This window comes from Juglans regia, chromosome 6 (assembly GCF_001411555.2).
Source record: "Juglans regia cultivar Chandler chromosome 6, Walnut 2.0, whole genome shotgun sequence".
Lineage (NCBI taxonomy): Eukaryota > Viridiplantae > Streptophyta > Magnoliopsida > Fagales > Juglandaceae > Juglans > Juglans regia.
Genome location: NC_049906.1, coordinates 37,761,546 through 37,775,373, shown reverse-complemented (window position 1 = coordinate 37,775,373; position 13,828 = coordinate 37,761,546). Strand labels below are relative to the sequence as shown.

Below are 13,828 nucleotides of genomic sequence, written 5' to 3'. Positions count from 1 at the left end.
TATATCTATTTCATATATAGTTACCACATACTAGTATATGAAGTTATTAAATCTATCGAATAATTATTGTACAAATTATAAAATATAGCTATGAAGTATATTCAGTATATAAGCATAAGTAATCAGGTTACATATTATATATTTAATTATAAAAGTGCTATGCTTAGATTATTAGCTCATACATATAAATATATATATGTATATATTTATCAATATATGAAATAACTTTAATTGAGTCGAGCTAACGAGTCGACTCGGGCATAAACGAATGGGCCTAAGCCTTAGGAGAGGTTTGGATTCAGAGATAAGTTGAGCTGGCTTGTGAATAATAGAATAAAAGTTAAATTATTTATTATATTTTGTGTGAGAATTTAAGAAAGTTGTTTTGGGATTTGAAAAAGTTGAATTGTTTATTATATTTTGTGTGAGAATTTGAGAAAGTTGTAATGATGAGATAAGATGAGTTGAGTGTAGTCCAAGTTTTGTCAGGTATGTGTCATTTACTAATCGAGCGGATATCTGCTTTCACGAGTGAGTTTTTTTTCAAAAGTCGAGTTCAACTCAAGTTTAACTGAACAGTAGGCATTTTTTCAGTTATTAAAATAATTTAATTTTAAACAATAATTCTGTTATATTTATGGTATGGTAGGTGTGTACTTTAATGAAAACTTGCGCCTAATGAAAAATGATAAATTTAATGCTTTAGTTAGTACTTTAACACTCCCCCGGCCTAATTTAGGTCAACATATATAGAAAATATTTTTAATTTCTGAAGATATATTTTGAAGTTAATTCTAATAGATATACCATATATATTAAGTCATAAAGTCTTAGAATGTCGAATTAATAAAATAAAAAAAGAATATATATATATATATATATATATATATATATGGATTAATCAAATAATTTGATCCTGTTACAATATATACATGCTATTTAAAAAATAAATTGATATGATTGATTTAAGTAAAAACGTAAGCTGAGTTTTTCATAAAGGAAATGCTAGGTAGACCTATGGTCTACCTAGCATTTGCACCAATGAGTACATTTTTATTTATTTATTTATTTTATTAAATATTAAGAAATATTTTTTTTAATGTTTTAAAAAAATAATTTAATAATAATCGGTCAATGTAGAGTTGTGAAGAAATATTCTCAGTACGCAAATGTTAAAAAAATATAAATATTTCATCTAAAAAATTTTTATAAAAGTAAATTTATAAATTGGTGTAATATAATGTAATATGTTACATTTTAAAGTTATTTTTATTGTAAAATAAATTTAACAATTCACATCAAGTTATATCAGTCTATATCATGTTTATTAAAATGAAAAGGAATGCTACTTAATTTGTATAATCACTATCAAGTTAAAATGAAATGGAAGAATGTATTATTTCTTAATGACCTCTAATCAAATAAGAGGGCAGGCTTGCAGGATTGCTGAAAATCCAAGCTGGTTATCCATCCTCATGATCTACATACAGCCCACAGGTACTATTATTTTAGTTGCTGGATATCAAGTCATGTGGAAAATGTATTTTATTCTCTCTCTCTCTAAAACGAACATAATCAATCATACAGTTGGGTCACACAAAGTGTCATGGACTTCAAGTATTTTTTGGGCAACTTTATTGTCATGGACTTCAAGTGTGAGCCCATGATAATAAAGTCCCCTATGTTTTATTGAAAAGAAATTTATTCAGGACTTTTTTTTTTATGTAAGAAGGCCGGAACCCCTATGTTTTATTGAAAAGAAAACTCCCACATTAGGCGGAGTAAAACCAATGTGGTGCGTGTACTGCATACCCCACAGCAACTTTTTTGGGCATTGTTTTCCTGGTTTTTGCAATATTTTCTCAACGTATTTTTTTTGTGTCCTGTCTTTATTTTCTTAAAAAGATTAAAATCTAAAAAATAGTGATTTTGGACCTTAGTACGAGTGGAGTGGTCCCCCCTCCATTTACACGGTGCTTATGGTGGGATTTGGTATACCCTACTCCTCTTAGTCGGAATATAGGTTTTGTCACTTAGTTACTGTTAACTCTATTGTAGAAAGAGTTGTGTTATCTTTTAGATTTAGGTCTTTAGAGATATAGACTAGACCATGTCAGTCACGAAAATATGCTGAAAAGTTATTAACGATTATAACTGGTTTGTTTTTAAATCAACTTTATAATGTCCTCTATTAATGAATGGAATGTGATTCGTTATTATCCAAAAAAAAAAAAAAAAAAGTTTAGCAAAAGAAGCAATACATAAGTACTAAACAACACATAGTTGTTGCGTAATTTGGAGGATGCGTCCATTCAAGAGCTTTGTTGATGTGTCTTCTACTGGAAACAATACTGAATTTACTTAATATTTTAGAAAAAAATAATAATAATAAGGACAAAATGGGAAAATGATAAATGCAAAGGGATAAAATTGGAAATAAAATTTGAAGAAAATCACTGTTCATTAACGGTTAGACAACAGTAATAAATAGGGTCAAATATGTAAATATACTAATAAATTAAAAGAATAAAAATGTAAATTTACAAAGAAGAAAAGGAATGAGATAAGGGCAAGAAAGGAAAAGAAACAACAAAGAGGGACAAAATGGGAAAATGAAATTTGGAGAAAAAACACTATATATTCCGTATCTAGACACTTCTATTCATAGAAAGAAATTAAAAGGACAAAAATGTAAATTTCCAAAAAAGAAAAACAATGAGATAAAGGCAAAAAAGAAAAGCCACAATAATGAGGGACAAAATGGAAAAAACATTTGGAGAAAAATCACTATTCATTAGTCCAAAACCACTTTTATTCATAGAATATATATATATATATATATATATACACACTTCTGGTTAATTTATTAATTTTGGTTTGGTGATATATTGACATATTTGTCCTTTATTTTTATTTATTTTTGGGTGGTTGCAAATTAAAATTTGCTTCCTCAAGTTATTCTGTTATTATAATGTGATCTCTCGATTGTCAAAATTATTATTTTGTCCACAAAAATAGAAAATGCAAATATTGTTTCCCATTAACAATTGGGGTACTTTAGGGAGACTTGAATCCATTGATGTCCCACGCCGACACATAAGTTTTTCTTAACCCTGCAAAATATTAGAAAAATGCATCTTTTACAACCATTTTTCTTATAAAATAAATCTTGCGTCACACCTAAAGCCATGTATATTTTTATAGAATCAATTTATAGATCTAACATTTCTCCTAATGAAAAAAAATTCTTATCGGTGGTATGGAGTAGAGAAAATTAATGAAACGATTCAACTCATTTAATATATATATATATATATATAGAGATAAAAACATGGGTATTTAATGGAAATTAAAGACCCGGACATTATATATATATATATATATATATATATATATAATAGGAAACCTACATTTTAGCAGGACTTTGAAGTACTTAATTTATAGGTACCCTCCAACAAGAAACCGCTACAGCATTTTCATCATAACTAAAATAGACTCACTCATACACAATTGAAAATTATAATTTTTAATAAATTCTCATCCATTGTTGTTATGATGATTCTACTTCCTGGGCCAAACCAATCACGATCTCCAATTAATGTGTCTAACTGGACCAACTCATCCACGTCATCAAGAATTAGGAGAATCCTTCTAGAGCAAAGCCTATGCTTTATCTCATTGATTCCTTGCCAACATTTAAGCTCTTAGTGACTAGTATCTCAGAAATAAGTGTATATTGCAACTGGACCAGACCATCCACTTGCTTTGAAGTTTCTCTAACATTTTTCAAGAAACGTACATCGACCTTCAAACTGAGAAAAAATCAAGTTATAGATATTTTTTGTAATAGTTGTCTTACCAATTCCACCATGCATATGTCCTTCGTCCCATCACTCAAAAGCATATTGAAGTCTTGCATACGAGACTCCATTCCAATTAGATACTTGGCAAATTCACTATTTTGGAGACCTATATATACATAATAAAAATTAATGAGTTGGCATCATTAAGTATACTTTGTAGGACCTAGAAATTATACAATTAATTTCATCTGTTTATTCTTTTCTCTCAACTATTACCCTCTAATTTTTTTTTCATGTCTGTGTTCTCCTTAGAAAAATTCTATTCTACGTTCTTGGCGACTCCAAAACCAAATTAACTCCGTTTAAGTTGGGTGGTTGGATTTTTTTCTTTTAAGTCTCCAAATGAACTATAGAGAAAGATTAAGATGATGGAACCATATACATATTAAAGAATGAAAGAAAAAAAATAGTGTTGAATGAGAGCTAGGTACAAAAGTGGTTAGAAATACCCATTTTCCAAATGGTATCCAGACAAATTGGCAACTATTTGTAGGGCTGACTTCCACATGTGCACCTTCATGTCTACGTTCAATTTTTTTGCATGTTTAGCTAGCGCTAATGCTTCACCAAAACTCCCTCTTTGATTTCGAACATCTGATGGGTCTACGTGATAAAACACAGGTACAACTATTTGTTGCTTTGATTCTTCACACTAACGAATCTTCAGTAACTCATCTATGCCCCATCACTACAAAAAAAGATAGAATTGCCGACATTCAATAAATGTCGGCAACTGTCCAAAAAAATGCCGCTAATTAATTAGCGGCAGTTCTTTGCCGGTGTAACCATCCGCCGGTAGTGAGTGGTCACTATTTTTACATACCGATATTTTTTCACACACCGGTACTTGAAAATCTCATTAAGGGCGTTTGTATACAATTTTGCAGCATTTCTTTAAACGCCGCCAACTTTCCTAAATTAACGGCGTTTATCGAAACGCCACCATTAATTTGTTGTCATCTCATTGCATAAAATAGCTGCGTTACAATAAACGTCGTTGCTAGTACGTTGGCAGCACATCATATAATTTGGCGGCATTTATTTAAACGCCACCAATAATACATTGGTGACACATTAAATACATTAACAACATTTATTTAAACGTCACGACTAATACAAATAACGGCGTTCCAATAAACGCCATTGCTAGTATGGTGCTGATGCATCATATAAATTGGTGGCATTTGTTTAAACTCCACTAATAGTACATTGACAACTCACTAAATAAATTAACGACATTTAGCTAAACGCTGCCATTAATTCAAATAGAGGCATTACTCTTTTTAATTAATTAACTATTTTCTTTTATTTTTCGTTTGTCTAGTTTTATTTTTTGTTTCTACTTATTTATTTATTTGTTTGTTTGTTTGTTTGTTTCTCAGTCACGCACACGGCAGCAACCTCCACCCGCTACCTCCTCGTCACCATGCTCCTCCACAGCAGCGCAGCTGCACCTCCACGCTGCTCCGCACGTCCAGGAAACACCTTACGAAGCACCACTCCTTCACAGACCATCCCCAAGCACCTCTGCCCAGCCACCTCAACCTCACCATGCTCCTGAAGCAAGCTCCTGCAGGGCGTAACGGATCGCGTGCCTAAAAAAGTTCATCTGGGCTCTTTGAACCAGTGAAACTGACTGCATTAGAGAACACATCAAATGCTTTGTTGATGGAAAAATGTAAGATGTTGCTACATGGTGTTATGTTACACAAGTATGCTTGGATTTTCAATGAACCGGTTGATGTTGTGAAGTCGAACATTCCGGATTATATCACTGTCATTAAACATCCAATGGATTTGGACACAGTGAAGAGGAGGATAGATTCAGGTGAATATTCAAGCCCATTGGTGTTTGCTTCAGATGTACGGCTTACTTTCTCAAATGCCTTGACTCACAACCCACACGCACAACAACACCCGCATAAAAGACTCTGTTTTACTTCTAAAAAAACAGAGCATCATTTGAGGACTCACAGCATGACTTCTTCATAGTCCCAGTACTCATATAAATTCTGATGAGCTTTACTGCCTCCCATGAGCCAAACTAGAAGAGAGCTTCAAAAGCTATCTGCAGATAAAATACCAGTAATTAAGTTCCAACAGAAAGATCTCCACAGAAATAATTCCAACCACCTACTATTCTTCACTAATCACACATCATACATTCAGATTATATACATATGCCACTGTTGCATCAGAGAAAAGAAAACAGAATAATGATATTCAGAGTTTCTTTTCTTTGTGCTTCAATCGTGGTAGGTGTAGGTACTGGTGTCATTCCATGACTGGCAGCACTTGATCTTCTTTTGTTGAGGAATGTGGAACTTTGGTTCTCTAGGTAGAGTGACATGCTTCATAGACCTTCTGGGAATGAAATGCCGGCCAAAATAGGGCATAGGTTGTGCTTTTGGAACGAGCTCATTTCTTAACCTTCTTATTTCTTCTTTGTCCGCCAACTTGAAGAGGCGCTAACAATAGTGTTAAATTGTAACCAAAGAAGCCTTATTATTATTCAAATAGCATTATTCATTAGCCATACAAAATATACTTTTTATATATATTATTACTGTAAGTTGTTATGAGAACAATGCTGTCTGTGTCTCTGTAATGTGTCCATATGATTGTATGGCTTATACTCTTTTGCCGAATTCTTTTAGATTTCCTAAATGGTTTTGGATCATTTCTTCAGTTTCTGAAAACCAAAAGCCTTTACTTTACAGTAAAGCATGGACATTAATCATATATATGTATGTATGTATTGATTTTTGGTCATCTGTGGCAACGTACATTGAGTGTATAAAGGGTCTTTGTTTCTGTGTACAAGCAAACTCTCCAAACTTATGACCAACCTTCCTTCAGCATTGTTAATTCGTATGAAGCAATTAATGAATTCCAGCAAAATAGAAGATCTACGTGACAAAATTATTTTCCTCTTCAAAAGATATCTCTTATTCTTCTTCTTCATTCTCAACAGGAATATTGCATCAACTGGGTGGAAAGTGTTTTCCAGTATAAAATACTAAATAGCGTATCACTCAAATGCATGTGCTTTTCCTTGTAATTAGAGTGATATTGGGCAAACCTTTAAATGATGGTGATGATGATCATAGAAAGACATTTATGCAAGATATTGACAGCTCTCTAGAGCAGATTGTGGCTTGTTATTTATTCCTATTTGTTGTTGCCTTTGCAGTTAAATCTTTTGGTTGCAACTAAAGTTGGTGAAGAAGGGCTTGATATTCAGACATGCTGCCTTGTGATTCGGTTTGATCTTCCAGAAACTGTTTCTAGCTTCATACAATCAAGTGGTCGTGAACTTTTCTAGTTTTTTCTTTAAATGTTGGAAGTCAGGTTTGGCATTGAGCTCAAGTACCCTGAACAACCTTTTCGGAATCAAAACCCCTTTTTTGCTTGCTTAACTTGCTCTGCAACCCAAAGCCAGAGGATTCAGGTAATAATTTTTTACTTTTCTGTCTTAGTTCTCTTCTTGTTGATGATTTTTTTTTTGGCAAGTTCTTCTTGTTGAGGATCTTGCATGAAGTGATCTGTTATCTTCCAATTGTATGATTCAAAATGATTTCTCCATTAGTTTTTTGCTGTGTTTATTCAGGCTGCATCTTCTATATAAATTTGAACACACAAACATATATAAGTTTTTGTGTAATGTAGCTCTTACCTAATGCGATTAGAACTACAGACAGTCGGATGTACTTATCTCCAGAATGTATAAATAAATGGCTGATATTTTTTCCACCAAGTTACTAACCAATGCATGTTTTCTGCTAGTGCGGTGTGGAAAACTCTCTTAGCAAAATTAACACCTTATGGATTAATTACTGAGGTGTTCTTCTAGTAGGTTTCATTAACTAAGCACTTGGTATATATACTCTCTTATCTCTGGTTTACATCCGTGATTATTCATTTGATCCCTGCCAATTCTTTGCTCTAGGCCGCCCTTGCCCAATAATCTGCAACAAGGAGACACAAGCAGCTGTTCATTTCCAGCATTCAAGTGGTCTAGCAGATCATGCAAGTTACAGTCCAACTAGATGCAGTAGAGGTCACCACTGGCTTCATAAGAAAACAATCGCTGATGTGGTTGAAGCTCTTGTTGGAGCGTTCATAGTTGATAGTGGCTTCAGAGCTGCAATTGCATTTCTTCGATGGATTGGCATACAGGTAGATTTTGAAGCCTCACAAGTTTCTAAGGCCTGCATAGCAAGCACTAGCTACATCCCGCTTGCTACTTCTTTGGGCATTCCTTCCCTTGAAAATAATATTATCTCTGCTTAATATCTCTTGTGATAATTTGAAATGTCTTTTTTCACCAGAGATTGGAGTTTCTTGGAGATGCTATCTTGGATTACTTAATTACATCATATCTTTATTCAAAGTTGAATAATGAGGCGTTTGCCAATCTTGCAGTAGAACGATCCTTCCACAAATTTCTTATATGTGATTCCAGTAACCTTACTGAGGCAAATCCAAGCTATGATCCTTACCTACAGCCCAAAGCTACAAATTTGGGCTGCTAACTGTTGGAAACCGCCTCTATTTGAATGTTGCAGAGTGGAAAGACCAAGGCACGTAAGTCACGTATATATGTATTCAGAACACGCACACATATTCATAATCGTTTATGGGCAAGACAACTGAAGCCCAGCCCGAAGGCCCCTGAAACGGCGCCGTTTAGCAGGTTGGTCATATCCTTTCTCTCCTCTGTTTTGCCGAAAACACCTCTCCTAATCCTATTATCTCTACTCGGCAGTTCGTTCTTTCCCTTGTGGTTGGTTTCTTTTTCTCCTCAAATCTTTAGTTCTGTCAACAGACTCATCTCCTCTTCCTTCGAGTTCTTTTAGGACGGTAGTTCTTGTTCTGCTGGTATTGGCATGGATGAATGAATGATCACAAAATAATAGTATTGGCAATTCCAGGCTGTTATATAATCATATTTCCATTCATATATACGAAGCTTAATTAAGTTATAATACAAAATAAAACCAACTACTTTACATAACTGCTCCTCCATACACTTGAAACTACAAATTTGAAGTCAATCATACATCTCCTCATCACTACCATACTCCTCCTCATCACTACCATCCTCCTCATCACTACCATACTCCTCCTCATCACTACCATCCTCCTCATCATCACTACCATCCTCCTCATCATCACTACCATCCTCCTCATCACTACGATACAATAATACATGAGCTTTCATAAAAATTTTGATTTCTAAGGTTGAAGCATGCTTCCTTTGTTGTGTGTACAAGTTGGATTCAATGTTGTGATCATCTTCGTAGTCATCATAATCAACACGACGCCTCTTAGAAAGCTGACTTCCACCCATTGGATTTGCTAAATTTCCCATATCTTCAATGGGTGCATTCAAATGAACATGAATATTTTCATGATGGGGCACATGACCTGCATGATCTTTGGCATTCTGTTCATGCTGTTTGTATAACAGATGAACTCCGCAACTTTTTAAAATCAGCAAATTTGGATATTTGTTTTCAAATATAATCCTCAGATTGTCTACACTCACAGCTCGTAGGCCCGTAATTTCTCTTGTAGTTAAGTTCTTTAACCATACATGATCTGAATCAATTTCATCAAATGTTGAACGTGGATCATAAAAATGACTGACGTTGGTATCTCCTCTCATGATTCTGAAGATGTAAACGCACAATGCAAAAGTTGCAACGGGTTCAAAAACAGCACAAAAAGTAATTCGTTCGATGTCATCCAAATTATACGGTGGGGCCACTTCAATATCAAATTCACAACGATGACTATTTGAAGTGATCTCCTTGCAATGGCTGAACCAATCTGGAATCTTCTTTCCCGGAAATAACATCTTAACCTGTTGAATGAATACATCATAAAATATATTTCTACTATATTCATATATATAAACCAATTAGGCACACAAAACGGGTATAAAAGGAAAAGAGAAATATATATATAGGGACTTACTCGATTCCATTCAGGATTTGACATCCAATTTCCTCTATTCACTTTATAGCATCTGGCCAAGTCAATCTGATCTAGCTGTGGGAAATCCAATTCTTTTGATATTTCTGGTAAACTTTCCAGTGATATGCATCCACTAGCATATAATTCTCTTAGACTCGGTGGAAACTCTTTAATTTCTTGAAGTTGCTTGCAATCATTCAATGTAAGACCCCACAATCTAACAAATCCTTTGATGCTTGAAGGAATGCTTACGATATCACTGCCTGATAGAACTAAATGGCGCACATTGAGCAATAAATGAAATGACCCAAAGATATTCGATTTTGATAGGCTACAGTATTTAAGTTTCAATGTGAATCTTGCACCAAATAAAGCTTCATTTTCCCCGCTTGTAGACACTACATAGGGCGTGGGTTGTCCATTATGCACCTCCTCCTCCGCCATCCCAAAATTTATAAGATTTGGACAAAAGCTGAGCTCAATAGCACAGTATAATCTCAACTGATAAATGCTTCTTGGTATACGCTTAAGGTTTACGCAGCCACTCAGGCCTAAATTTAGAATCCCAGTGAGGTACCCAATGGATGAAGGCAATTCTTCTATTGCGGTGCGGTCTAATTGAAGACTCTGTAAATGTTTCATTTCACATTCGATTTCAGGAAAGTTTTGAAAGCTTGAGCAATAACTAAGATCAAGGAGTTCCAGAGATCTCAATTGGAGTCTCCTTGGAAAGCTCTTTAGTTTGTCACATTCACGAATTCTCAACTCAACAAGGTTATCAAGGAATCCAACAGAATCATGAACTTCAACTAGATTTTTACAAAAAGCAATATTTATTTCCTTCAGATTTGGGCAGCTTGAAATATCCGAGAGTTTTGTTATGAATTTACAACACCAGAATTCCATAACCGTGAGATTCTGTTAAAAAGAAAAGAATATCAAACTAAGTTTAAAGAAAGAAATATTGAAAATAATAATATAAGTTGTACCTTAAAATATTCAAAGTGTATCTCTTGGATGCGACTATCGGGCATGCGTAGAATAGAGAGTTTGTCCCCACGAAATTTAGATGGCATAGATTGTAAAGGACAGTTACTCCAATCAAGCACTATTATTCCATCAGGTAGAGAATTAAGTTCTTCAGAAAACTGTGCATTGCGGCATATAAATAATCGGAGTCTTTTCAAATTCTTGAAGGCCTTGGGATCCAAGTAGATAATATCATCACCTTTAGGAAAATCTAGAACAATTGCTTCAACTCTACATGTTCCCTATATAGGAAGACAATGCATGTTTAAGTGTGCCAACGACATCAAAAAATAAATTATTCATATATTAATATACACACACGTAGAATATGTTGCAAGTGACAAATTAGAAACAATGTTTAATTGAAAGAGATTTTGATCTGACTTACTATATCTTCCTCCAGTACATCGCGAACATCTTTATGAAAGAATAATCTGCTACGTGCTCCAGGATTTTTGGGAGATTCTTTTCGAACAACTTCTCTACCCATATCTCGTAACAAGTCGTGCATTTGCAATCTTCCGTAGAAATCCTCCGAAATAAGGCACTTCTCCTTAAGTCTTGGGATGCAAGAGTTTGGGTAAAAATCAAAACTATCTAGTATCTTAATGACATCATCAAGCCCTTGTCCATTGAAAAAAAAACATGCAATGTCAAGAAAAACATTCTGTTCATTTTCACTTAATCTATCATAACTTGTTTGAAGTATTTTTTGAATATCTTCGTGAGGGATTTTCCTGTACTGATCCAATGCACTTTCCCACTCACTTTTTTCACTTCTACCATTTAAATCCGAACCAAGCACTATTAAAGCTAGTGGAAGCCTTTGAGCATAATTTACAATCTGTTTTACAAACTCTCCATAACCGTCAACCGGTTTCTCTCTTTGGAAAGCATGCCTACAAAATAGTTGACAAGCATCATCTTGATTCATTCCCGTCATCTCATATGTTGGATCAACGCCATGAGTAGTCAACAGGTTTTTATCTCTTGTTGTGATGATGATTCTACTTCCTTCACCAAACCAATCACGAGCTCCTGCTAATTTTTTTAATTGATCCAAGTGGTGTACACCATCAAGAATTAGAAGAACTCTTTTAGAAGGAAGCCTACGCTTTATCATATTGATTCCTGTATAAATATTGTCAACCTCCAAACTTCTACAGTGTCCAAAAATCTTAAAAAGAAGTGCCTCTTGCAGTTGGACCAAACGATTCACTTGATTGCTAGTGTCGCTATCAATTGGAAGAAAATAACTAGCTTCGAATCGAAAAGCAATCAAGTTATAAATTGCTTTGGCTAGAGTTGTCTTACCAATTCCCCCAACTCCAAAAATTCCTATCATTCGTATGTCTTTCGTTTCAACGTTTAAAAGCAAATTGACATGTTCTACATGAGGTTCTAATCCAACGGGATGCTCGGCAACATGTAAATATAAATGATTGTTTGCCATTCTTGAAACGTCTTGAACGATTTTTTCAATGAATTTTGATTCATTCCTGTGTTTGTGCGGACACATATATATAAGAAAAAAAAAACAATTAATGACTTGTACGTCTCACATGCAATTCAAGCAACATAATATAAAGAAAAAAGATTAATTAATGAATATAGCAATTCGCATGAAAATAATCTAAATAATTTTTTTCCCACAACCTGGAAATAAACTAAAATAAGAAAGGCCAAACAAAAACTTAGATTTTTATATAGTTTCATTCAGGTTGTGATTAGTTCAATTTATTCAGCTTTAATTTCCAATAAACTTATAAAGAAATTAATGTTTTAGTTCCATATGAAAACCCATATATATACAAGATGCTGACTAGCTAGCGATTTATACATATGATGGAATGGGGGGAAATCATGAATTAATGAACGGCACAAATTAATTAAGCAGTCAGAAATACCGGCCATTTTTTTCCAGATGGTATCCGGACAAATTAGAAACTTTTTGAAGGGCTGCCTCCCATAGCTGCAACTTCATGTGATCTACATTCAATTTGTCAGCATGTTTAGCCAATGCTTCTCCAAAACTTCCTCTTTGATGTCGAATATCTGAGGGATCTACGTGATAGAACACAGGTAAAACTATTTGTTGCTTTGATTTTTTGCACTCAAAAATCTGCAATAACTCATCCAAACACCATGTTGACGATGCATAATTTTTTGAGACTACAATGATGGAAATCCTTGAATCTTCTATAGCTTGGAGAAGTGCAGGTGAAATTTCATCACCTCGTCTAAGCCCATCCTCATCTAAGTAGGTGATGATTCCCTTTTGAGTCAAATGATGGTAGAGATGGGCAGTAAAAGTATCACGGGTATCTTCTCCTCTAAAGCTCAAGAACACATCGTAAGGCCATGGAGAGGTTTTTGAAGAAGAGAATGAAGAGGAGGCCATGGAAGAAATGAGTCTATGCACGTGTGTATGTATTGCCTGATCTACTGCATGTAGCTTGAGCATTGGACATCATCGACTCTCCTTAAAAAGGACAACTCCATGCCATGCCGCATTCTCACACCATACCTATCAGTTAATGGTATCTTCATGGCAACTTCCTTAAGGACTTAGAAGTCATTGAGTCAATGCCGCGTTAAATTATTAAAAGAAAGATGTTCAGTAACTTCTCTTTAAAGAAGCCATATTGTTCTCACAATGCTCTCATGAGTTCTGGAAAAAAAACGAAAAAACAAAACAAAACAAACTAACACAAGTACAATGACAACTGCATAATACTACCACATAGTAATATTTATGAATAAATTAAGTGGTTGTTATATATTTTTTTTATTTCTGGAAGAAAAAACGTGCAATCCAGCCTTTTAATTGTTTCTTTAATTTTAATTTCAGCATATATATATATATATATTAGAGTAATGCTAGATACAAATTTTAAATAGACAAGTTTCATATAAGTCTTTTGTAAAATAATGGGTTCTACTAATAAAGAATA

At 34.1% G+C, this 13,828-nt stretch overlaps 1 protein-coding gene across 1 annotated transcript; it reads right to left on the bottom strand.

Annotated features, from left to right (window-relative positions):
• Positions 1 to 8,849: 8,849 nt before the first annotated feature.
• On the bottom strand, positions 8,850 to 13,447 carry LOC108996835 (TMV resistance protein N-like). The gene is made up of 5 exons (XM_035690934.1): positions 12,782 to 13,447; positions 11,263 to 12,373; positions 10,835 to 11,116; positions 9,846 to 10,763; positions 8,850 to 9,732 (listed from the first exon to the last, which is right to left on the bottom strand). Exons 1-5 carry the CDS (start codon positions 13,336 to 13,338, stop codon positions 8,917 to 8,919), a joined length of 3,684 nt encoding a protein of 1,227 aa, XP_035546827.1. The 5' UTR covers positions 13,339 to 13,447; the 3' UTR covers positions 8,850 to 8,916.
• Positions 13,448 to 13,828: the final 381 nt, after the last annotated feature.

What these genes read in the sequence shown, in the direction of transcription:
- LOC108996835 (XM_035690934.1), bottom strand. Translation starts at nt 13,338, where the DNA reads ATGCTCAAGCTACATGCAGTAGATCAGGCAATACATACACACGTGCAT. An exon ending in ATGTACTGGAGGAAGATATA is followed by an intron (nt 11,117 to 11,262) that starts GTAAGTCAGATC and finishes CTTCCTATATAG; the next exon opens with GGAACATGTAGAGTTGAAGC. An exon ending in TACACTTTGAATATTTTAAG is followed by an intron (nt 10,764 to 10,834) that starts GTACAACTTATA and finishes TCTTTTTAACAG; the next exon opens with AATCTCACGGTTATGGAATT.